The 24,991-nt window shown below is 32.1% G+C and overlaps 1 protein-coding gene across 1 annotated transcript; it reads left to right on the top strand.

The window, feature by feature from the left end:
• Window positions 1-584: 584 nt before the first annotated feature.
• LOC143072894 (uncharacterized) lies at window positions 585-24,176 on the top strand. The gene is made up of 10 exons (XM_076248039.1): window positions 585-744; window positions 9,238-10,905; window positions 12,576-12,662; window positions 15,645-15,809; window positions 16,613-16,788; window positions 18,105-18,254; window positions 19,093-19,204; window positions 19,741-19,918; window positions 22,464-22,666; window positions 23,525-24,176. The coding sequence occupies exons 1-10, from the start codon at window positions 738-740 to the stop codon at window positions 23,710-23,712; spliced, it is 2,934 nt and encodes a 977-aa protein (XP_076104154.1). The 5' UTR covers window positions 585-737; the 3' UTR covers window positions 23,713-24,176.
• Window positions 24,177-24,991: the final 815 nt, after the last annotated feature.

Below are 24,991 nucleotides of genomic sequence, written 5' to 3'. Positions count from 1 at the left end.
CAACCGGCGCAGACTTAAAACTAGAGGCTTATAATGTTTTATAAAATTGTTCACCATATTGTCGCTGTACCATCAGAATTACTCATACCAACAGACAACAGAACCTGACAATTTCATCCACAAACTTACAGACACCTACTTACATTTAAAGATTGTTACAAATATTCATTTTTTCCTCATACTAATACACAATTGAAGGTAGTACTTTCTCCCACTCTAAATATTTTTAGAGAAGTGACTGTTTCGTTTTGTATACCATAGAAATGTAGTTCATATAAGAGTCTCAGGGGCGGATGCAGGAATTTTCGAAAGGGGGGGGTGCTAACCCAGGGCAAAGGGGGGGTGCAGGGGGGGTGCAAAACATATGTCCCGATACAAATGCATTGATCGGCAAAAATAAAGGGGGGGTGCGCACCCCCGGAACCCCCCCCCCCTGGATCCGCCACTGAGTCTTGAAATTGTGAGCCTCTTGTTTAAGCATAACTGAGCATAACTGAACTCTTAAAAATATGATGAAATTTATAAATTTTACGGAATTGATGTTTGATATCCGACTTCAAAATTAGACTCCAGTGTCACGTGACCGCACTTGTTTTGGTAACATGGCCGACAAATTTTCCAACCTGCACTTTCTCATATTTCACAACAATGATGATTCAGCATTGAAAAATCATAGAGAAAACCAGGAGACATAAATTATATTTATCTTTTATTGAATCTGTTAATAACCGGAAAACATGTCAGGTAAAGGAATTTAGATATTTAGTCGAAATATGTCAAAAAAATATATTATTATCTGAAACATGGGATGATCATTGACATTGCACAACTTAAAGTTACTTCCATCTTTTATAAAAGAACAGTTCAACTGTGCTTCATTCACTGTAGTTTATATTCAAAAGAAGAAACACAAAGTTACAAAACTACTAATGATATTAAAAAGTGCAATTAAACACCATGCAAATCTATTTTTAAGGATTGGTTTATTATTTTGTTTTAATATTAGAAATTACTATGTCTATGAGGCAGGTGCTATACATGAAGAGCTCCTTCAGATATTTAAGTTTTGCTCATTCAGCTATTACTAATGAATAATATGTAAGAGTAATAAATGTAGTCCCAGTTTTCAGCAAGACAATTTCAGTGATGCAGTATTACAAATGTATTACACTGTTACAATTTTGTAAGCGTGGCACAGGATTGCAGATTTTCTGTAAGTGTGACACGTGAAAGTTAAATTATTGTGCTGTGAAAACATGAAATTTAGTCTAGCAGGACATTAGAAATTACAAAAAAAAATAGAATTGCTTACCTACATTGAGTAAGCAGGATACAGGAAACTGACAAATCTGTAATAGAATGTATTTGCTTAGGAACATAAGTTGATTCACTCACCGTTTGTTGAAATGAGGTTGTTTTGTTTGCAGAAACTATGTCCTTGAATCGGCGAATGGCGACTTCCATATTCATTGCATAATCGTCCGCGTCAAGAATTTCTTGTTCCATTTCTTCTAGTTCGGTTCCATCTAAGATCTGTGAGTCCAGTGATCTGGAAGGTTTTTTGTCGAGCCTTCAACTTTAGTCGAAAAAGCGAGACTAAGCGATCCAACATTCTGGCGGCGGCGGCGTCCACAAATATTCACTCTGTGGTTAAAGTTTTTGAAATTTTAATAACTTTCTTAAACTATACTGAATTTCTACCAAACTTGGACAGAAGCTTGTTTATGATCATAAAAAAGTATCCAGAAGTAAATTTTGTAAAAATAAAATTCCATTTTTTCCGTATTTTACTTTTAAATGGACTTAGTTTTTCTGCGAGGAAACATTACATGTACATTCACTCTGTGGTTAAAGTTTTAAAAATTTTAATAACTTTCATAAACTATCGTTGATTTGTACCAAACTTGGACAGAAGCTTGTTTATGATCATAAGATAGTATCAAGAAGAAAACTTTGTAAAAATAAATTTCCACTTTTCCGTATTTTACTTATAGATGGACTTAGTTTTTTTGCCAGAAACAAAACATTCACTACAATGTATGTGGTTTAAGTTTTTAAAATTTTTATAATGTTCTTAAACTATCCTGGATTTCTACCAAACTTAGACAAAAGCTTGTTTCTGATCATAAGATATTATTCAGAAGTAAATTTTGTAAAAAAAAAATTCACTTTTTCCGTATTTTACTTATAAATGGACTTAGTTTTTCTTCCAGTTAACATTACATACAGTCTGCAGTTAAAGTTTATAAAACATTTATTAGATTCATAAACTATCCTGGATTTTTTTACCAAACTTGGAAGCTTCTTTCAATCAAAAGACTGTATCGAGAGGGAAATTTTTATTGATGTTTTTCCTCATTTTTGTTGAGTCTGCCATCAACAGCAAAAGTAGGCGAGACACTGGGTTGTGGAACCCTTACAAATTTTTTCACTATGGGCCCAGGGCCCCTCAAAAATAAATTCAATGAGCCATTTTAAAAAATAATGGGCCATTTTAAAAAAATAATGGGCCATGTTGTCAAATGAGTGGGCCATTTGAATTGACTTTTGTAAAAAAAATAAAAAGTATCATTATTTTTTGGCAAAGAGATGTTGATACTTACCTTTTACTTTATGATTTTAAATAATATCATGGATATTGTTATTGTGATTCTGTAATTTCAATGAATATACAATAACTTCTTCCAAAACGGACAATATTAAAGATAACCTTTATTTACAATGTTTAAACTGGTACTGTTGCCTTGGCTTGTTCATGCATGTTCATGGGTTTTTTTTAAACATTAAACTTGGGTCTTCGTCGATACCATACTTATTCCAGACGTTTCGTATTAGAGGACATTTCAGGCACTTCCTCTGCACTTCTTGTATTATTATTATTACTTCATCACGGTGACAAGAATAACAGCAGAGAGTACCATTAATTGATAGAACAAAACAATAATTCGCTGAAGTCATGTTTACAAAATGTCAAAACGAGCCAAAGACCAAAAAATGACAAGGACAGTTAAGCGCCTTTTATGGAGACAAACACTATATTCATAAAAAGGCTTCAGGGGTTTTCAATCTAAATAATAGCAAGCTTTAACTAAATTAAAAGATTATTGTTAGAGTTAAATCTCGTCTGTAATAGCCAAATTTCACAAATTTAAAGTTGTTTATAAAAAATTATATCATGAATGATGGTTAATTACGTTTTTTGGGTTATCAGTTAAACCGCATGGTTCTATTATTACCATAGGAAAACACCAGAGACGTTAAACCGCATGGTTCTATTACCATAGGAAAACACCCGAGACGTCCCAAAAATATATAGGTGCTCCTATTATTGGAGGAAGATTATACAGTTGTTTACATACACATGGCGGCACGCAACACGATCGGAAATGCATTTGACGATATCTAAATGTTTTAAAACGATGTGGGCGCTTACATTTGTCGCTCTATGGGCCATTTCTGGTCAATATTCTGGTCAATATGCGCTATAGGCGCAGGGCGCACGTCCTTCCCGATCACTGTGAGTCTAAAGATTCAAGTAGGTTCCTCTTCTTTGTAAGGTTATCTGCGGCAGCCGAATGTTCTTCATGTCAAATATCTTCTTGCGAAATTCTTTCCTTCGTTCTATTAATTAATCTTGTACATTTTGTGTAACTGCACTAAGGTGACCACCAGGAATTGCTTTCAATTTCTCCATGGGTCACGGCACCAATATCGTGTATCGTGTTTTTTGTGGTTAGTACTCTGCTTAAGGGCTAGTAATGAAAGGTGTTGTGTTCATATCAAATTGTATTCAAGTTATGAGACGTTGCTCACAAGGCAACGTTACGTAAACAATAGGCAACGTAAAACAATAGGTAACGTTAGTGACATTAGTTACTTAGTAAATGTACAGCGGCTAATACTTGACACCGAGATCAGAACCCCCCAATGAGACCCCATAAATACATTTAGTCCAAATACTGTAAACCTACTTATATTCGCAAGAAGAATAATAATGCAAATAAAAAACTTTCATCGCTACATATATATTCAACTACTTCAAGTAATTTTAAAAATCGCTAAATTACATCGCAGCGAAAAAGGATAGAAAAGGCTTAAATTGGAAAAAAGTATCTGGGAAAATAAGTAGGTTAACTTTAATTGTATTTAAACATCTTGAAAGACTTTTTTGATTTGTTTTCTGTGATGCCTTCGAATTCCTATGACACAGAAAAAACCCACATATACAATTTTAACGAAAATCGAATACCTTAGATCTTTTAACATGTAAAATGCAGAAAACTGATCAATGCTCCTCTAGGACAAAAGTTGTGAATTTTTCCATGAATACATGTACCATATTTTTAAAATCCATTCTGTTCTTTTATTTCAAATATCAAATGTTTGTTTATACATGTACATGTATATAGTTAAAAGTGGTAAAGTAATGCTGATTGGCTTTAACCATTATGACCATGTGTGGAGGTCTTGGTGTACATGTGTAGGTACACATTTTTTCATACTTTGATGTGCTGAACTAGCTGTAAAAAAAATCCAATATCTGAACCAAATTTTATAATGGATTTTATTTTTGATAGAACTAAGATATATATTTAAAATTTATTAGAGATAGGTTTTGATTGAGAAAATTGACTGAAATTGTTTATTGACCCCTAAGGAGTTATCATGGTTATTGGCCTTTAAAGCCAATTTTACACAATTTGTTCATCATGTTTGTTGAAAAAATCTCTGAAACTGCTGTACCAATTTCAACTTAACTTGAATAGAATGATCCTTCAGGGGTTCAAATTAACGGTGGTCCGAGGTCCGCGACCTTCCACTTTTGCAAGCGGACCTTCGTTTTGGTTACTAGCTACGCCCGACGGACCTTCGATTTGAAAGAAAATAAAAAATAACTTCGCAGACCTTTTTATCAAAATTTCCAAATAAACGATCTCAAAATAAATTCTCATCTTTATTATTCATGACAGCAATATTCATTTTATCCAACCGCTAATTTTATACCGAAAATCGTTAAAAAGTAATTTGTAAATCCGAGTGAAATCGTATCTGACTGACAACATCAACATAGAAAAACAATGGATGCCATATATAAACCGGAAATGAGGGTCTCACTAATTAGCGACAACAAGCGTCAAGAAGCGACAACAAGCGTCAACAAGCGACAAGAAGCGACAACAAGAATTATTTTAGCGACAACAAGCGACAAGAAGACTATTTAGCGACAAGAAAACATTTTTTTTTTATTAGATATAAAGAAATTTGTATTTAATGTTTTTTTTAAATATACGAGCAGATATGTCTAATTAAAATGTTTTATTATATAGATAGACGAAGAAATGAAACATTTGTGAGGAAGAAATTTAATTAAGAGATTGTGATTATCCCCAAATAAGTCTGATAAAATTTGTTTTGCGTTCTTGTCATTTACGCCAACCTTTGTTCTCAAATGCCTTGTAACATTTTCATTCAAGTGCCTTGTGCACAATGTAAGTTCAGATGTTGGAAAACTGTCTTTGATAGCTTAATATTTACTAAAGCCTTTTCCTCATCTGAACCAATCACAATATTGCTATAACTTACTAAGCAAGGTATCACTTATTGTTGTATCAAGCACTGAGGCAATATGAGTAAAAAAACGTTGGTAGGTGTGGCAAGCACCATCCAAATGCAAATAAATTGGTCCCATTATTATTGGGTTTGTGTTTTTCCCTTTGCGTTTAAGTTTGTTTTCCTGGAAAACAGTTGTTGTGACAAAGCAGGCGCCCAAATTGAATGTTCTGTCAACACTAATTATTAATGATTTACAAGCACTGGCAAAATGCTTCATTTTGAAATGCTGACAATTTACTTTATACTAAACATAAAAGTTGAATAGCATCAGTCAGCTTGGTAGAGCAAAGGAAATGCACACGCTATAAAATTGAAACAAAAACAAAAAAAAGGTCAACTTTCCTTTGAAGGATTTTTTGAAACAAAAACATGAAATATTATTTCCTTTCTAACACACAGGCGCTTGGGTATATGATACAATTTTTTTTATATTTTTTTGTTGATTAAAATATTAAATTTTCTATATTTATAATGCATATCTATCACTTCTGTGCATGTCTCACCTAGTTTCGAGTGATTTAAACGACTTAGTGAAAATACCAAATTTTACTATCCATTTGTTTCTGAGTATGGATAGTAAAATTTGGTATTTTCACTAAGTCGTTTAAATCACTCGAAACTAGGTGAGACATGCACAGAAGTGATAGATATGCATTATAAATATAGAAAATTGAATATTTTAATCAACAACAAAAAATAAAAAAAATTGTATCATATACCCAAGCGCCTGTGTTCTAACAGTCAGTATAATTCATTGTTCTTGATAGGAACAACATTAGATGTGGCTTCACCCTAAGGTAATAACAGTACACACAATGTGGAACATCAAATGAGATTAACGAGTTGTGTGTCCCCTGTTTTATTGCTACAATAACATCCAATCAACACCTTCAACTTTGTACACGCGTCAGACTATACAATTACACGCGCCAGACTATACAATTACACGCGCCAGAATATACAATCATTGTAAATAGTGAACACCTGTTGAAAACTCAAGATTGTCATTAATTTCCTTTCATCTTCAATCAATATGCATAAATATGATAAATATCGTTTAATGAGGCAATAAACAAATAAAAAGATGAAAACATTCACATTTCAATTTTCTTTTCCTCCTGTTTGATTTCAGTTCTTTGTATTTCACAATTTGTGTCAATATTTTCAGGACAATGATGCACAAATAATTCATTTTGCGAGCTTAATATATATTGCACGAAAAGAGTTTTAAAAAACAAATTATAAGATAAATAATATGTTCTAAATCACAAGGAAAAGTAATCTCATATAATACAATAATTAAACGTAATACTGGCTGTTATTCATAATAGATGATAAAATATTATGTAAATAATGTTTCATTTTTTTCTATCAATTTTAACTTTCTTGTCGCTAAAATTATTTTCTTTTGCATATTCTTTTTATATTTATTGCAATAATTAATTTTAATTAAAAAAAAATGTTTTCTTGTCGCTAAATAGTTTCTTGTCGCTTGTTGTCGCTAAAATAATTCTTGTTGTCGCTTCTTGTCGCTTGTTGACGCTTGTTGTCGCTAAAATTCTTGTTGTCGCTAATTAGTGAGACCGGGAAATGAAGATAATTACAATACCGGATCAGTTTCCGGGACGGATAAGGGTAATTCCGGGTTTGCCGATCAAATACAATAAAAAAAATAATGTCAGGCTTGAAGTTGTGACAAAATACATCTAAGATTATGAAATATAATCACTAGAATTGAAAACCAAAAGATATATGGAAAAGAAAGAAAGACCAGAAAATATTTTAGGTTGAAACTCAAAATTACTTAATAAGTTTTTTAGTTGACAAATTTCCATGTCAACATCCAATACAATGTGACAGCATTTTTCTTTTATCATTAATACATGTGGATATGACATGCAGATGTTTTTAAAGTGTAAACAAATTACTGCAATTCCAAGGGGTAATTTCTCCTCAATTTTTAGGGGCCTGTAAATAGCTGGAAGTTTCGTACTTTATTATCAAAAATAGTGCAACTAGATATGATACAATGTAACAAAGTAACAAGCTCTAGTGGACTTTTAAAATCGAGTTGAAGTAGTGTGAGCCCTGAGGTAATGATATGATACAATGTAACAAAGTAACAAGCTCTAGTGGACTTTTAAAATCGAGTTGAAGTAGTGTGAGCCCTGAGGTAATGATATAATTAGTAATTAATTACTAATCTTGGTTACAACACACCTACCAACAGTGACACCCTACCAAATAAAAAAAAATAAAGATAATATGAATTCATAATATACAAGACAATTATATTTATTAGTTTATTGAACATATTATACAACAGTGACACTGACAATGTAACAAGATAACCTAACACCAAAGGCACAATAATTTTGTATCTTACTGTGTTATAAAATATTTCAAGTAAAAGTAGGACCTGCAATTTAGGTTGTGGACCTTTCAGTTTTGAGTGTCAAAGGTCCTGGACCTTCCAGTACCAAATGTTAATTTGAACCCCTGTCCTTATGGTATCTAGTATAAACCTTCTGTTTTATTTTCTGTTTCGTCAAAAACATGGCAATCATGGATAAAAATAGAACATACAATGTACAGTAGCCTGTGTAAAATGCAGTTTTTTTTGGCTTATACGTGTATCTAAAAAGAAGTTAGCATTTAGTGCAAATCTTACATTTGGGGAAACAGTGTTTATTAGGTCAAGAACTACCTGCCCTGAAATTTGAAGATGAATCAGTTGATCAATATTTGGGTTATTTCCCAATAATTGATAATTTTAATGAAATTTTGCAGTTTTTGGTTATTCTCTTGAATAATATCATAGATAAAGAGTAAACAATAAACAGTAAAAATGTTAAGCAAAGTAAGAACTACAAAAAAGTGAAAATTTTCAAAAAATCTTCAATATACCTATTACATGTATAAAGGAATTGTCGCCCTTTAAAGCAATTTTACACAATTTGTAAAACTAAGATGTGTCAAAGAGACAAAAACCTGAAAATAAAACAGAAAATAGCTTAAGGTCATCAGTTGACCTTCAACACAATCCCTAATCCAACACACAGGAGTAGGCTTGATTAAGGCCTTACTATAAATTCAGAAATTATTGCGTGCATTATTGGGCTTTTGTCATATAAGACTTACAAAAAAGTAAGTGCGATTCTAATTTTTGAGATATTGAGAAAATCCTTTTTTATTCATTTAAAAGATTTTAAAATCCAAGTTTAAATTATTGCATTTATTACCCTGTCCCATTTTTTGCAATAATTTCTGAATTTACAGTATACATTGTACTGGTACATTTGTACATGTAAATGTAAAATTGATGTCCTTACACTTTAAAACAGATAGGAACCAAGATATAAAAAAAAACAAGACTTACAAAAGCTACCTAGATGTTCCTAAATTAGGCCAAAAAAAATAATGCTTGAGTTACTGCATAAATTCTGGAAAAATGGGTTAGGTACATGTACATACAAAAAATGTATAAACTTAAAGGTAGGAAAGCAACATCATTTAATTTTACAAACATTTTTTTGTTCTGATTGATAAAATTTCAATAGTCTCTCCAGTCTAAATAAAAGTAAAATAGAATTGATGATTTATTTAATCTGATTTTAATTTCAGGTAGTTTTGAAGTTGCTGACTCTTATGATAATGGAATGTCAGATACCCTACCCCCTATTGACTCTCATCGGGTACATGTACCAGGGTCGCTGAGTGATTTTGATATAGATGATTTAGACTCGACTCAGAATATGTACGAGAAATATTTTAATAGCTCACCTCATTCTTTGTCTGGTAATGAAAGAGAGTTTGATAATGTAGATGCAGAAGAAGCAATCAAATTGTTGCGAAAACCATTTCAGATTCTAAATCCTGGTCACCATGTAGGCCGTCGCCATTCTGAACATGGTAATATTAGTTTTCTTCATTGCCGACATGTCTTGGGCATTGGTAAACAATACTTGGAGCTGCGCAAGATCCTTGAAGAAAGAGCAAGACTTGAATTCTTACGTGATTGTTTGTTTAGAATAAAATCTGTTTCGACTTTTGTTAAAGATTTAGAGAATTTAGTCCAGCTTGAATACAGAACATTGTATGGAATAACACACAACTGTCTGACTGAAGCTCCCATGAGTAAATTATATTGTTTGAATGGTCTTTGTGAGGATTTACGGGTCCATGTAGGACACTGGAATACCATTAAACAACGTCTACATACAAGCAAATGGCTTTTACCAATTTTAGGTCGCCTCTATATCGACGTTGAACATATCAGAGAAAAACTATTCCAATTGTACAACAATGCCATCTACTGGATGGAAAAGTTAATAATGATTGGCTTAAAAGTCTTTGCCCATGGTTCATATTCTAATTTAACCCATGAAATCTTATGGAATGTAACAAGGGGACTTGAAGATTTCAATAATATTTTGAATGGGCTACCAAAAGCTCGTGGGAAGACATATTTCATTAGGGAACTTATTAGTAAAAAGGAAAAAATATTAACTCCAAGTGCAGCTCTGTCCAACCTCTCACGTCATGCTGGTATTAGCGTCAAGGCAATACCTTTCATCAATGTCATGAACATTTTGGCTAGTGAAAGAGCTAGATATGCAGCTCATCAGACACACAGATTCTTTACAGCCAATGATGATTTCATGAGAATCTTGTTTTCTGGTAAACTTCCTTTGTATGTTTGGAATGACGAGGTACAGAGACGTCCAATGTCCGCCATACCAGGACTGGACACGTCTGATTACCACACTGCCACAGGAAGTACAACCAGTATTAGTGGTGCTGTTTTAAAAGTTGGTTCAATCAAGGCACCTGATCTGTCTTCTGAACCTCCTCCATTATCAACATTCTCTCAAAATGAACAAACTTTTGCTGAGGCCTTTCTTCAAATTGTTTGTCATTCTACACACATATTACGTAAAAGTGAGAGTCATTCTAAAACAAGGCACAAAACCAGTCGCACAATCAGCAAAGCAGATTCTGAAAGACCACCAAAAGGTCCAGATACACCAGTGTTATCAAGAACAGATTCTAAACGGAAGACAGTTTCTTGGGGTGATAGTGCAGACAGTACCATAAAAGATCAACTAGTCAAAAAATATTTAGATGTTTTATGGAAGGAATTTGGTAATGCTTTAGAGCTGTGTTTCTATGAACATGATTGGGGAGCAAGAGAACAGGGACATGATTATTTTAGTCTTGGAAGCATTGTCATTTGTAATACCACATTGATAGCCATTGTTAGAAGTATGATGGAAAATGCTGGCTTAAAAGGTATTAAGTTACAAGATATTTATGACTGTTTTTCTTGTCGATCCCAAAAGGCCATTATGAGTGATGATGAGTTATAATTAACACTTTGTGTCTGTTGCCTGAAGCCTAGTAATTCCTTGTGCAAAAATAAAATGTTTTATGCTATAGCAAGGATTTAACATGGAGCTTAGTTATGTTCTTTGCTAAATCAATTTTATGTTCTATGCTCCTTATTTGAAGAGGGGGTTTATTTTTTTAACTAATTGTTGGCACTTGTAATTAACTAGAAAGAAGATGGGGTGGGGTGTCAAGGGTGTGGGATGTTTGAGCTTCCTGTCAAAGGTTCTTTGATTATAAACAGTTCTCAGTTGTTATCTTTGTTATCTAGAACCTTTGCAATTGGATCTCAGACATGTTAGAAAGAAAATTTTCATTTTATGTTGTTTTTTTTTTTAAATCAGACGACTTCTGATTTAAAGCTCCAATTATTATATTTATGTAGGATATAATTGAGTTTTGTCAGTAATTTTAACTTATTTACACAGATTTTATATTTCACATCAATTGACAGTCCATGTTCCAATCAATGACAGAACCAATTATTACTGATTAAATTGATTATCACAAAATTAAGCATAAATAATTTATTACTCAAACTATGTGGATCATCATCCATGTTAATTATACACATATTATTTTTTATGCAGTTGTTACATGTTTAAGCATATGTTCATGTGTTGTATGAGGGATTAGGCATTACATGTAGCTTGATTTATCTTTTTGCCTTATCATCTTTTGAAAATTATATTTATACAGCAGTAATCAGCTTTACAAAATGCAATTTGTTTTCCAGTACTTTACATATACAGTACACAATAAATCATTAACATGCTCAGGGGTCACCACACCAGGTGAAGAGAGTAACTTGGGTCTACCCACTTTGCTCTAGAGAAGCTCCAGAGAGAAATTCTAGTTGCCCTCGATTTTCAGTAAAATTCCCCAATGTAACCTCCTGAATTTTGAGAATTCTCTACCCAAACGTAAACAACTGATAGTTGATGAAATACCAAGCATGTTTTCCACAAAATTCAGAACTGATTTCTTTGCTATAATATACTTCAACATTAAAATTGCTTGCCCAAATGTACATTTACTATAATAAGCATGAAACAAGAAAAATCTAGATTTTGTTATGTTTGGTTATAGTCCGCCATCTTTGTTATTGTCAATATTAAAAATTGTAGATCTTATATCTCTTTTATCATTTCAACTCTCATCATCTGCCTAATCCATATCCATATGCACTTTTTATTTTGATTTTCATTAATTTTCTGATCGATATTTAAATTTGAAGTTCCTTTTCATTACATTTGTAGATTTGTAGTAACATGTACACATTCATTTGTAATTGGAATCTTACTGACCTACATGTATAATATCATAGTTTATTTCCAGAAATAAGCTCATGAAGCAAGTTGCTGTGTTATTATTTACCACAAAAAAATACTTTTGACGGATGTCTATTATGACTAATATAGTACAAAAATGTAGTGATATGCATTGATCCTGTTGATAAAGGTTGAATTAAAACAAAAACAAATAATTACACTGACAATGTCCAGTTCTGCTGAGTTCTATATGTATGGGTTAATGTATTGAGAAATATATGTTTGATGTTTTTATTTCAACAGATTTATTTCCACCAAGCTCTGTACCATCACTATTGGCAACAGCACGGAAGCTTCATGTTATATCAGCTTTATCATCATGGGATTCATGTAAGTATAATGTATAAAACAAGGATTCAGTTTAAGAACTGATTTTAAAAGTTGTATTAATTAAACACCTTAAAATTCAAATTTAGACTAGTCATGATAGATTTAAAGGTTTTTTGAAAATAGTCCATATTTCAATTTTGAATTAGATATGTATACTACTGTGTATATCAGTGAAAGTCATTTCATGTTTCAAGTTATTTAAAAGATAAAAGAAAATACTTTGACTTTTAAATTTGAATTTTTGTAATATAGGGATTGGAATTTAAATATGTGCATGTTATTAGCATTGCCAATTATTGGAGAAACAATTTATAAAAAATACATTAGTAACATGACTAAAGGAAACTTGCATTCTTTTAAAAAATCTCTTTGTTTTGTTGTAACAAAAACAACATTCGACTTATCATGCTTATGCTAATACATTGTGTTTTTTTTTGTTTGTACATAATTGGCTTTTTATACGACCGCAAAAATTTTAATTTTTTGGTCGTATATTGCTATCACGTTGGCGTCGTCGTCTTCGTTGTCGTCGTCGTCGTCGTCGTCCGAATACTTTTAGTTTTCGCACTCTAACTTTAGTAAAAGTGAATAGAAATCAATGAAATTTTAACACAAGGTTTATAACCACAAAAGGAAGGTTGGGATTGATTTTGGGAGTTTTGGTCCCAATGTTTTAGGAATTAGGGGCCAAAAAGGGCCCAAATAAGCATTTTCTTGGTTTTCGCACTATAACTTTAGTTTAAGTGAATAGAAATCTATGAAATTTTGACACAAGGTTTATGACCACAAAAGGACGGTTGGGATTGATTTTGGGAGTTTTGGTTCCAACAGTTTAGGAATTAAGGGCCAAAAAAGGGCCCAAATAAGCATTATTCTTGGTTTTCGCACAATAACTTTAGTATAAGTAAATAGAAATCTATGAAATTTAAACACAAGGTTTATGACCGTAAAAGGAAGGTTGGGTTTGATTTTGGGAGTTTTGGTCCCAACAGTTTAGGAATAAGGGGCCCAAAGGGTCCAAAATTGAACTTTGTGTGATTTCATCAAAAATTGAATAATTGGGGTTCTTTGATATGCCGAATCTAACTATGTATGTATATTCTTAATTTTTGGTCCCGTTTTCAAATTGGTCTACATTTAGGTCCAAAGTGTCCAAAATTAAACTCAGTTTGATTTTAACAAAAATTGAATCTTTGGGGTTCTTTGATATGCTGAATTTAAAAATGTACTTAGATTTTTAATTATTGGCCTAGTTTTCAAGTTGGTCCAAATGGGGGTCCAAAATTAAACTTTGTTTGATTTCATCAAAAATTGAATAAATGGGTTCTTTCATATGCCAAATCTAACTGTGTATGTAGATTCTTAATTTTTGGTCCAGTTTTTAAATTGGTCTACATTAAGGTCCAAAGGGTCCAAAATTAAACTAAGTTTGATTATAACAAAAATTAAATTCTTGGGCTTATTTGATATGCTTTATCTAAACATGTACTTTGATTTTTGATTATGGGCCCAGTTTTCAAGTTGGTCCAAATCAGGATTCCATATCAAGTATTGTGCAATAGCAAGAAATTTTCAATTGCACAGTATTGCACAATAGCAAGAAATATCTAATTACACAATATTGTGCAATAGCAATTAATTTTCAATTGGAGTTATCTTTCTTTGTATAGAATAGTAGTTGATAATATATGTTGGAAATTTGCCAGACATGACTATGATGTCATTTTCTATTTTTATTTGCCAATAACTTTATGTAAATAACTTCATTGGAAATTTGCCAATATTAAATGTTGCTGATGAAGTTTTTTTTATTGTTTTATACAATAAACAATGTATATTCACTTTAACTACCAACCAATCTTTACCATTCAGTGATAACAAGCACTTTATTTTACATTTTAATATTTTATGATGTATTTAAAAGAGTAGTTATTGTTGCAAACTCCATTAGAAATTTGAATTAATATCAGTTTTGGAAAAAGGGAAACGGGGATGTGAAAAAAAAATGGGGGGGGGGGGGGGGGGGTTAAATTTTTCTCATTTCAGATTTCATAAATAAAAAGAAAATTTCTTCAAACATTTTTTTTAGAGGATTAATATTCAACAGCATAGTGAATTGCTCAAAGGCAAAAAAAATGTTTTAAGTTCATTAGACCACATTCATTCTGTGTCAGAAACCTATGCTGTGTCAACTATTTAATTTTAGATTTAAATAAGTTTGAAGAAGAAATCTTTAATTGATTTGTAAAATCTTGACATTTGTTTTGTGTTAAAAAAACCATGTAATGTCAAAAATTTGATCACAATCCAAATTCAGAGCTGTATCACGCTTGAATGTTTTGTCCATACTTGCCCCAACTGTTCAGGGTTCGACCTCTGTGGTCGTATAAAGCTGCGCCCTGCGGAGCACCTGGTTGATATCTCTAATTCATGTTAAGGAAAAATATTGCATAGATTATATCAATTTCTCTTTTGTTAGCAATTCATGAAAATTTTCTGTCTATTTATATAACCAACAATTATTAACACAAACTGATAGATAACTTTGATACAAAATGTATATATATTATCCCAGTACACTAAAATAGCAAAAGACTGAAAATCACGTATGATTGAAAGTGGTTTTTTTTAAACTTTACATCTGTCATGTAACACTGTAACACTGCTCACATTTGTGTTCATGTAGGAGTTTTTAGGTACAGCAATTCAAACTTTTTTTGAAAAATAATAATTTAAAGTTATTTTTTCAACCTGCTCATTTCATATCATTTATCTCTAACATATCAAAGAAAATATTCAAATGATAATACTTTTGATTCACAGTTAGAAAACCAATGACACAAAAAAAATCAATATTAATTAAGAGAGACATACAATTAAATTTAAAACCTAGACAGAGTTCTACATTGTACATTGTAGATTGAATACGACATGTACATTTAATAGGTTTTGAATTTAGATAGCAGTTGTTTCTATTTTTAGGTCTGTGTGAAGCCTTAGGTAACAGACTATCAGACAAATGTTACCCCTGTCCCCTAGCCTCAGGAGATTATAGTACAAGGACAGGGATGTTATTAAGGGACACTTATCAACCTTTGTTTAGTATACTACAAGAGAATATGAAAGATCTATCTGAGTCGGGGAGAGGTAACTTTTTTATTATGTTAATATTATTAAACCTATACTGTGACAAGTGTACTTCTGTTTTAAATTATAAATGGGTGATATGTTAACTTAAATGAAAACTAAGTAAAGATATTAAAAGCTTCCATTTTTGCTAGAAAGCATTAGAGAACAAAATTAGAAAATTTTAAATATTCTCTTCATCAGTTATCTTATAAATAGCAGCTCTGACTGTCTTTTTATATGATGATTACCAGATATATCATGGTATACCATTGTCCGTCTGTCTGACTGTCCATCCATCTGTAGTCAACATGTCATTCATAAACTCACATTGCTTCAACCAATTTGCATTACACTTTAGTGAATTGATTTTATCTATTGATGTGAGCTCCTTTTTGATTTTTATAAGTTTTGGATTTTATGTTTCTGATTTATTCATAAAAATGGGGGATTTTCCAGTTTTCTGAAAATAGCTCAAAAGTACTTGACGTAGTATTCCTGAAACTTTGGTGAATTGTTATATCTTTTAACGTAAGCTCCCTTTAGATGTTTTAGGTTTGATGTCCTTGTAATGCGATTTTATTCTTTAAAAAAGGGTGGATTTTCCAGTTTGCCGACAATAACTCAAAAGTGCTTTGAACAGTTCATTAAACATTGACTGTTTTATATCTTTTAAAATAACCTCCCTTTATTTTATTTTTTTTAATTTCTCACATGACATTGATGAATCATAAAACTTTATTTTATAAAAACTCAAAGGGTGTATCATGAGCACAAGACACAGCTCTTTATTGTGGATGTTCATAAATTGATATTTCTTCCAGATTCCAGTGTTCTAGTACCAAAACAGGACCTAGATCTGTGTCATGTGACCAGTGTAATCTGTCGTCTGCTGGCCAATTGTCACATGTCACACATGTGGTGTTTGCAGAAAGCGAATACCTTTTTGTCTAGCTGGGCAGTAGGCAATTTCCTGTTAATCTCACAGACTGATCTAAAGGTACATTGATAATTTTTTTAAACAATGGCCACTATACACCCAATTAAACTCTTTTATATAATAATGGGTGAGTGAGTCTGAATTGATATTTGGTGAATTATTGTAAATATTTGATAATCAAACAAATGAATAAATTATGTTATTCCATATTGAACAAATTTTAATAGGTTTTTCTATATGAATGGGATTTGAATAAATTAACATATTCACCTGTGGAAAAAGTATATTCACCGTGCTAAACATCACATGCTTTTACCTGCATAATTTTAGTAAAAAACTTTTGATGTACAATTGGTTTTGGTAAATAATTACCATTACATACATTTCTCTCGGAATATGGAATAAAACAATTACTGTCTTTTGTTTTGGTAAATATGTTGTTTAATTGACTTTTGAAAAACTACATATTTACCTCATCAAAAGACAGTAATTGTAAATTATTTAATAACGATGGTAAAAGACATTCTCAAGGGGCATTATTCTATGTGCATAATTCCTTGAAGTAAATTTATCTTATAGATATATTCAGATATAAATCAATATTTGCACCATTTAAAAACCAACTTAAAACTTTAAACGTGAATGCAATGTTTGTTTTACTAAAAAGTGGAAAAACAAAGAATAAATATTGACATTTGCTGACAGTTATCCTTTTCATTTGTTATTATATGAAAGCAGTTGAATGCATTCTTTATATATAATGGTCTGAGACCAAAATTATTTCGTAGTGCATTTCTTTAAGAAGATAAATGAAAATTAAAAAAACCCACCTGCGCTTTCTCAATGAAATTTTTACAGTGTGTTTTACTACTTTTGGGACAAATTATTTCAAAATTATAGAAAACTTCATCGGCTCTAACTCAAAATATGGACAATTTTATGTTTAGGGCATCTTGAAATCTTTTGACAGCTTCTGAAGTGCTAATTTTCAACCTTTTTCAGCTGTACCAAATCACTACTTTCCTTTAAAATTATGAATTTTTTTACAGTGTAATTTCCCCCCCCCCCCCCCCCCCCCCCCTTCTTGCAATTTGAGGCATTAAACATGGAGAAATAAATTTGGAAGAGGTATATAAATTAATGGCAAGTAACCCACTGTCAACACTAGGGACTATATTTGTGAACAACGAAAATCAAGGGACGACAATTGTGGTCTTGTGGTCTCGGACCTAATGACATTAAAAAAAAACTCCATTTGCAATGCAATTTACTTTGGGTAAATGTTTAGTAATTTATAATACATTTGATCTTATATAGTCACAAATTCGAAGAAAATCGGTACTATTGTAATGCAATGAATTTTTATCTCATTGTAGGTTTTAGCAGATGAAACAAAGAAGTCACTTTATCAGGCCCATACATTTAGTGGAAAAAATATAAGTCGTCATAAACTATGGGAACAACAGATGATATCATACCTTAGTGATGTCACAAAACAGTTGGCAGAAACAAATGAACAGATGCAGGTATATGATCTTATTCTGTTTGGTCATCTAAGAAGTAAAATCACAAAAATACTGAACTCGTGCGAAAAATTTAAAACGAAAAGTCCCTTATCAAATGGCATAATCAAAGCTCAAACACATTAAATGAATCGATAACAAAGTGTTCATTTAAGGGTTTTGTTGTCAAAAATAATTAATTTCAATATTATAATGAACACTCTTTAAGCTTAAAAGAATTATTGGTCACATAATGGCTTAACTTGCATATGAGTTTCAAATTTATCTTATAAGCTTAGTCTTTCTCAAAGAAGTTTTGTATGGCTTCTTCAAAGCTTCTTTGTTTAATCATTCCAAATGTAAAAATTCCTCATACCTCTGTTAGATGAGGTCATTATTGTACAAAATTATCTCAAATGTGTTACCTTAAGCTCTCTTCTGGAAAGTATTGACCAGTAAGTTGTCAATCAGATTCATATTAACATTTTTGGGGAATAAAAAAACAGTGGTGTGGAACCTTTTGACCGTTGTATTCATTAGAGTCCATGCCCATGTACTATATATACTGTCTATTTCTGTTTAAAAAAATGCTTTGCAATACAACTACTTTTTTGGGGGGACCAAGAACAAATGGGTATCTCATCTCATTGTGTTACAGATTCATTATTCTTCAAAGGATATAGATTTCAGTATAAAGCAATATTAATGATTTTAAGGAGCACTTAGAGTAACTTAGTTTTGACGGGATGGCAGCTTTTTTTGTTGATGATAAAAATCAAAAGGTTCAATAGGGAAACATATATAAAATTTGGAAATCTTTCTTGTTACAAGTTACAACATGCATGTATATCAATAATTTTAGAACCTGAGTGCAACATCAATGACCTTATTTGGAGATAACTGTAAGAATATGTCAAAGGAGTACTTCCAGAAATCAATGCCTCTGGGTAAAGGATGGAGGAAAAAAGGAACAGGTAAGTTGTTTACCTAATTCCATATTATATGATCAAAAAACTGTAAAATATGGCTTTTCAAATTCATTAAAGAAGAAGATTTTTTTTCGTCATCTAAAATAAAATGTTCTTTATTTTTTTGTATTGACAAAAGTAATTGTCTCATTTATATATCATAATTGGTTCTACTTAATTTAATTCTTGAGAAATATATTCCAATTATTTTCATGCTGAAATGGATGTCAATAACAAAATCATCTAAATTTGTATTTAGGTAAACAATGTATTTGATCCAATCTTTGAACATTAAAAAAATGTATTAACTTTATTTGAAATCAACCCTCATAAAGCTTTGCTTATGAAAGTTATTATTGTGTTGTTGTCCACATCCAAACTTTGTTGATCAGTAACTCTTTGTAAATAGTTTGACAGAATTTATCTTTGCTCAGTCTACTATTTCAATATTTGATCTGAGTGATATTATGGACTCCTCCATTTTCTCAATTATTTGAGACGACATCTTCGAAGGTTTACACTTTTTTACATTGTTATAACAGAGGTACCCAAAGAACATAGTGTGTACATTGAGTTAGCCTTGGAGACAATATTAGAACCAGTAGTAGATGGTGTCAGTAAATTAAAATTGACATCACAACTCCATGCCATGTCTATGGCAGTATCAGCAGTCTGTGAAGCATGGAAAAACTTCATTCTAAAAGAGAAAATCAAATTTAGGTAAATATTCAATAACCGTATATACCAGTATATTAGAAATTGATTGATTGTTGAAAAAAAATACAGATAGAATATATATTAAGGTTTCATAAGTATGTTCAGGTCAATTAAAGTTTTATCTGTTATTTAATCTAAACTGGTTAAAAGTGTGTGATTCTATAAAGGCCTGTTATCACTGTAAATTTTCTATAGTCATATTGTGATGATATGGGCCTTGTCTTTTAACTTTAGTACTGGTTTGGGAACTAGCTCATGAATAAAAAACATGTCTTACATCAACAACATTTTTTGCAAGAGAGAGTAAAATTGAGAATGGAAATGGGGAATGTGTCAAAGAGACAACAACCCGACCAAATAAAAAACAACAGCAGAGGGTCACCAACAGGTCTTCAATGTAGCGAGAAATTCCCGCACCCGGAGGCGTCCTTCGCTGGCCCCTAAACAAATATATACTAGTCCAGTGATAATGAACGCCATACTAATTTCCAAATTGTACACAAGAAACTAAAATTAAAATAATACAAGACTAACAAAGGCCAGAGGCTCCTGACTTGGGACAGGCGCAAAAAAGCGGCGGGGTTAAACATGTTTGTGAGATCTCAACCCTCCCCCTATACCTCTAACCAATGTAGAAAAGTAAACGCATAAAATTCAGTTCAAGAGAAGTCCGAGTCTGATGTCAGAAGATGTAACCAAAGAAAATAAACAAAATGACAATAATACATAAATAACAACAGACTACTAGCAGTTAACTGACATGCCAGCTCCAGACTTCAATTAAACTGATTGAAAGATTATGATTTCATCATATGAAAATCAGGCACAATCCTTCCCGTTAGGGGTTTAGTATCATACCATCATAACATATATGAGAAGAACATAACCCGTGTCATGCCAACAACTGTTTTTAGAATAAATGTGTTTAGTTCCGATGCAAAGACCTTATCAGTGACTCAATATTAACGCCAAAATATGCAATCTTTAATGACTTGACAACAGTATCGTAATTATATCCCTTCTTAATAAGTCTATTCAAAGGTTTTGTAAGTTTCTGAGGTGAATACCTTTGTGCTTTAAAAAGAATATTTCCATAAAAAATTGGATGTGAAATACCTGAACGTATTAGAAGTCTGCATGTTGAGCTATATTTACGAATGATGTCTTTATACCGATGATAAAATTTAGTAAATGTTTTGACTAGTTTGTGATATCGAAAACCCTGGTGTAATAATTTTTCAGTAATACATAAATTTCTCTCGTTAAAATCTACCTTGTTACATACACGAGCGAATGGTACAAGTTGAGATATATAAACACCGTAAGATGGTGACAAGGGAACGTCACCATCTAAAAACGGATAATTAACGATAGGAAATGAAAAATCATCCCTTTTATCATAAATTTTAGTATTCAGCTTTCCATTAGTGATATAGATATCAAGATCGAGAAAAGGGCAGTGGTCATTGTTAGTATTAGCTTTATTTAAAGTAAGTTCAACAGGATAAATTTCATTAATATACATACTGAAGTCGTTATTATTGAGAGCCAAAATATCATCCAAATATCTAAAAGTATTATTAAATTTGTTTATCAGATGTTTTTTCGATGGGTCTGGGTACTCCACAATGTGATGATATGGGCCTAGGTACTCCACAATGTGATGATATGGGCCTGGGTACTCCACAATGTGATGATATGGGTCTGGGTACTCCACAATGTGATGATATGGGCCTGGGTACTCCACAATGTGATGATATGGGTCTGGGTACTCCACAATGTGATGATATGGGCCTGGGTACTCCACAATGTGATGATATGGGCCTGGGTACTCCACAATGTGATGATATGGGCCTGGGTACTCCACAATGTGATGATATGGGCCTGGGTACTCCACAATGTGATGATATGGGCCTGGGTACTCCACAATGTGATGATATGGGCCTGGGTACTCCACAATGTGATATGGGCCTGGGTACTCCACAATGTGATGATATGGGCCTGGGTACTCCACAATGTGAGGATATGGGCCTTGTCTTTTAACTTTAGTACTGGTTTGGGAACTAGCTCATGAATAAAAAACATGTCTTACATCAACAACATTTATTACCAGAGAGAGAGAGTAAACAAAAAGGCGTTTCCGGACATCATTTGTACTTACATTATGTTACTGTATTAACATACTGTAAACCAACTTATTTTTGGGGATACTTTATTTCACGTTTAGCCCTTTCTATCCCATTTCGTGGCGATTTAATTTCGCAATTCTCAAATTTACTTGATGTAGTTTGATAAAGAAAAATTCAAGTTTCTTATATTCACGATAGTTTTCTACTTGTGAAAGTCGCGAAAATAAATCTCTCGCAAAAATTAGTTGGTTTACAGTACACTTATATAAATGTGAATTTCACATATATCATATATATGTATATCTAATTATATAACAATATTCAATTTTTAATTGTACAAGCTTAAGGATTGATTTTATTTTAATGGTATATTGAAACTTTGTAAACTGATATACAAAAATGCATCATTTATTTTCCAGTTACCTTGGTGCCTGTCAGTTAGAACAAGACTATAACTTTACCAGAACCTGGCTGAGTGATAACATTGTTAATGATGATGTCAGACAAACTGTGTTAGAACTGAATGTCTTAAAATGTTTACATGGTGGTATACTGTTACTGAAGAAACAACCAATCAGGAGGAGTGGCGGCAGATTTAGGGAATGTTCAATGGACGATCTAAGTAAGTCATGTAAAGATACCTAATATATTGTTTTTATGTCCCTGTAACTAGGCAAAGGGGGCATTAAGATTTACCTAAGTCTGTCTATTCATCTGCACATCCAAAAATTGATTTCAATTCTCTAACTTTTTGTTACCAACAAACACAGATCAAGTTTGAATTTGAGTGGCTTCAGATCTAATTTGATCCTTTTTAAATGGAAAAAAATGAAAATTTTGTATTTCCATACTCCTACTTTACCAAATGTCATGAAGCTTAAACAGAGTTATTATTACCATCAAACATAGATCGAGTTTGAATTTGATAAGCATCACTTTCACCAATCTTGTATTCATGAAAAAATTGCTATTTTGTGCACTCTATCACTAATACTTACAAAGAAAACAAAACTTCAATAGGCTTTGATTTGTCATAGTACATTGACTCTTGCATAATTACAAGCAAGGCAATCTGTTCCTAATTCTTCTTTTATTTAAGAAGTAGCCAATTAAATTTGCTTAGATTTTATTCTGTGTAAGAAAAAGCATAAGACCTCTATAATAGTTTGTATATGTAAATGTGAAAAGAAATGCAACAATTGGTAGTGAAACAGCAACCTGACAGTACATATAGCATTCTAGCCATGATTTGGCATACCTTTTCCTAACAGCTATATGAAAACAAAAAAAGGGAAAACAGGGTAAGATTATTTTGCCTGCCATGATACGTTATACTGTATTCAGGTAACCAACAATTGAGATAAAGTAGCATTGACAAATTCAGCTTGCCATTAAAAATTAATTCAAATAACATTCATGTCTTTTAAATAAAAATATAAAATAAAGGAACCAAACTAATTACATGTATTGAATTTTTCAGGTTGCCCAGGAAGTAATAGTACTAGTCCTTTAGAACGCCATGCGTCATCTGTAGAATACGAGACAAACCAAGACGAGTCAGACATTCAGTATGTTGGTAACATTGATGATTGGTTATCTCTGAGAGTACAGGGAGGAGCTAAAACCTGGAAACTGCCTTTTTGTTTAAATCCTCCTCCAGCAGAGTGAAAGATTTGGTAATACAGAGAAGTTTATCCTGGTCATAGGAATGTACCTTGTTAACAAAAAGAGGAAACAGCTGAAATTTACCATGATAAAAAATATGTGGTATAAATGTATGACAAAAGCATGTGGTATGCATTGTTTGATAAACACAAAGATGTTGTATAAATGTAGAACAGAAAAGCATTTTAGCTTCTACTTGATAAGAGAATACCTATGGTACAATATGTTTTAAAATATTTTCACAATAATCAAACCAGACGTTGTTAATATGAAACATATCACCTTTTGTGCATTTTGTTTTTAAATTAACCATTTTTAATATGAAATTGTTTGAAGCTAATCCTAACTATTTGATGTATAAATTGTTCTTTTATCTACCATTTTATCTGCCAGGCACCTTTTTTTATCAGTCAGTTATTTTTTGTTAGTTTGATATATAGATGGTGTATTGCTTGTACAATACCTTTAATTAAGTCTCCCAAACAAAGTTTGGAGACTTATTGTTTTTGGTCAGTTCTTATTATTTTTATTATGTCACCCGATCGACAATGTCGGGTGACATATTGCTATTCCTCTGTTTCTTTTTCCGTATTATTATTATTTTTCTTCCACCTAATTTTGTCCGCCCGCTTTCTCAGAGCCTAAAGTACCAATCCGAATGATGGTTCACTATAACAAGAAACCCAGACTTTCCAGTTGCAGTGCAACTTTGGAACTAAAAAATGGCTGCCATCACCATGGAAACTGGAAAATGGTGAAAAAATATAATTTTGGAGTTAGGTGAATTGTTTGAGAATGCTTAACCTTAAAATCTTTAGATTTTAATACAATGTAGGTGCCCACTATATACTGCTTTGGGATGATTTTGGCAAAAATGATCTAAATGTACTGAAAATTTACAGAAAAATGTATAGCCATGCAAATATGTGCATTCACTGTTAAAAGTTTTTGAAATGGCTGCCGCTTAGTGGCAATGGGGGGAAGGGTGACATCCGCTATTGCTTGCAATAGCAATTCTAGTTATTCTTCCTCTTCCTCTTCTTTTTCTTCCGCCACTTTAAAAATGAACTTGTCCGCAGCGGTTCTCCTAAACGGCTTGTCAGATTTACTTAGGATTTTACAATATGTTAGACTAACATGTCTAGGTGAGCCATCAATCTTTCGTTTGTGCATTGGGGTCTGTTAAGGGGTATTTTGGGGGGTAGAAAGGAGGGAGGGGTTTACTATAGAACCCAATGGGATTTTATTTTCTAAAATTTTCAAATGAATATAACTTGAAAAC

Source organism: Mytilus galloprovincialis, chromosome 4 (genome assembly GCF_965363235.1).
Source record: "Mytilus galloprovincialis chromosome 4, xbMytGall1.hap1.1, whole genome shotgun sequence".
In the NCBI taxonomy this organism is placed as follows: Eukaryota; Metazoa; Mollusca; class Bivalvia; order Mytilida; family Mytilidae; genus Mytilus; species Mytilus galloprovincialis.
Note: the sequence above shows the minus strand (reverse complement) of the source record. Positions and strands in the feature narration are given on the sequence as shown.

Coding starts and splice junctions, on each gene's coding strand:
- LOC143072894 (XM_076248039.1), top strand. Junction 12,663..15,644: donor TTTATCATCATGGGATTCAT/GTAAGTATAATG, acceptor TTCTATTTTTAG/GTCTGTGTGAAGCCTTAGGT. Junction 18,255..19,092: donor AAACAAATGAACAGATGCAG/GTATATGATCTT, acceptor CAATAATTTTAG/AACCTGAGTGCAACATCAAT.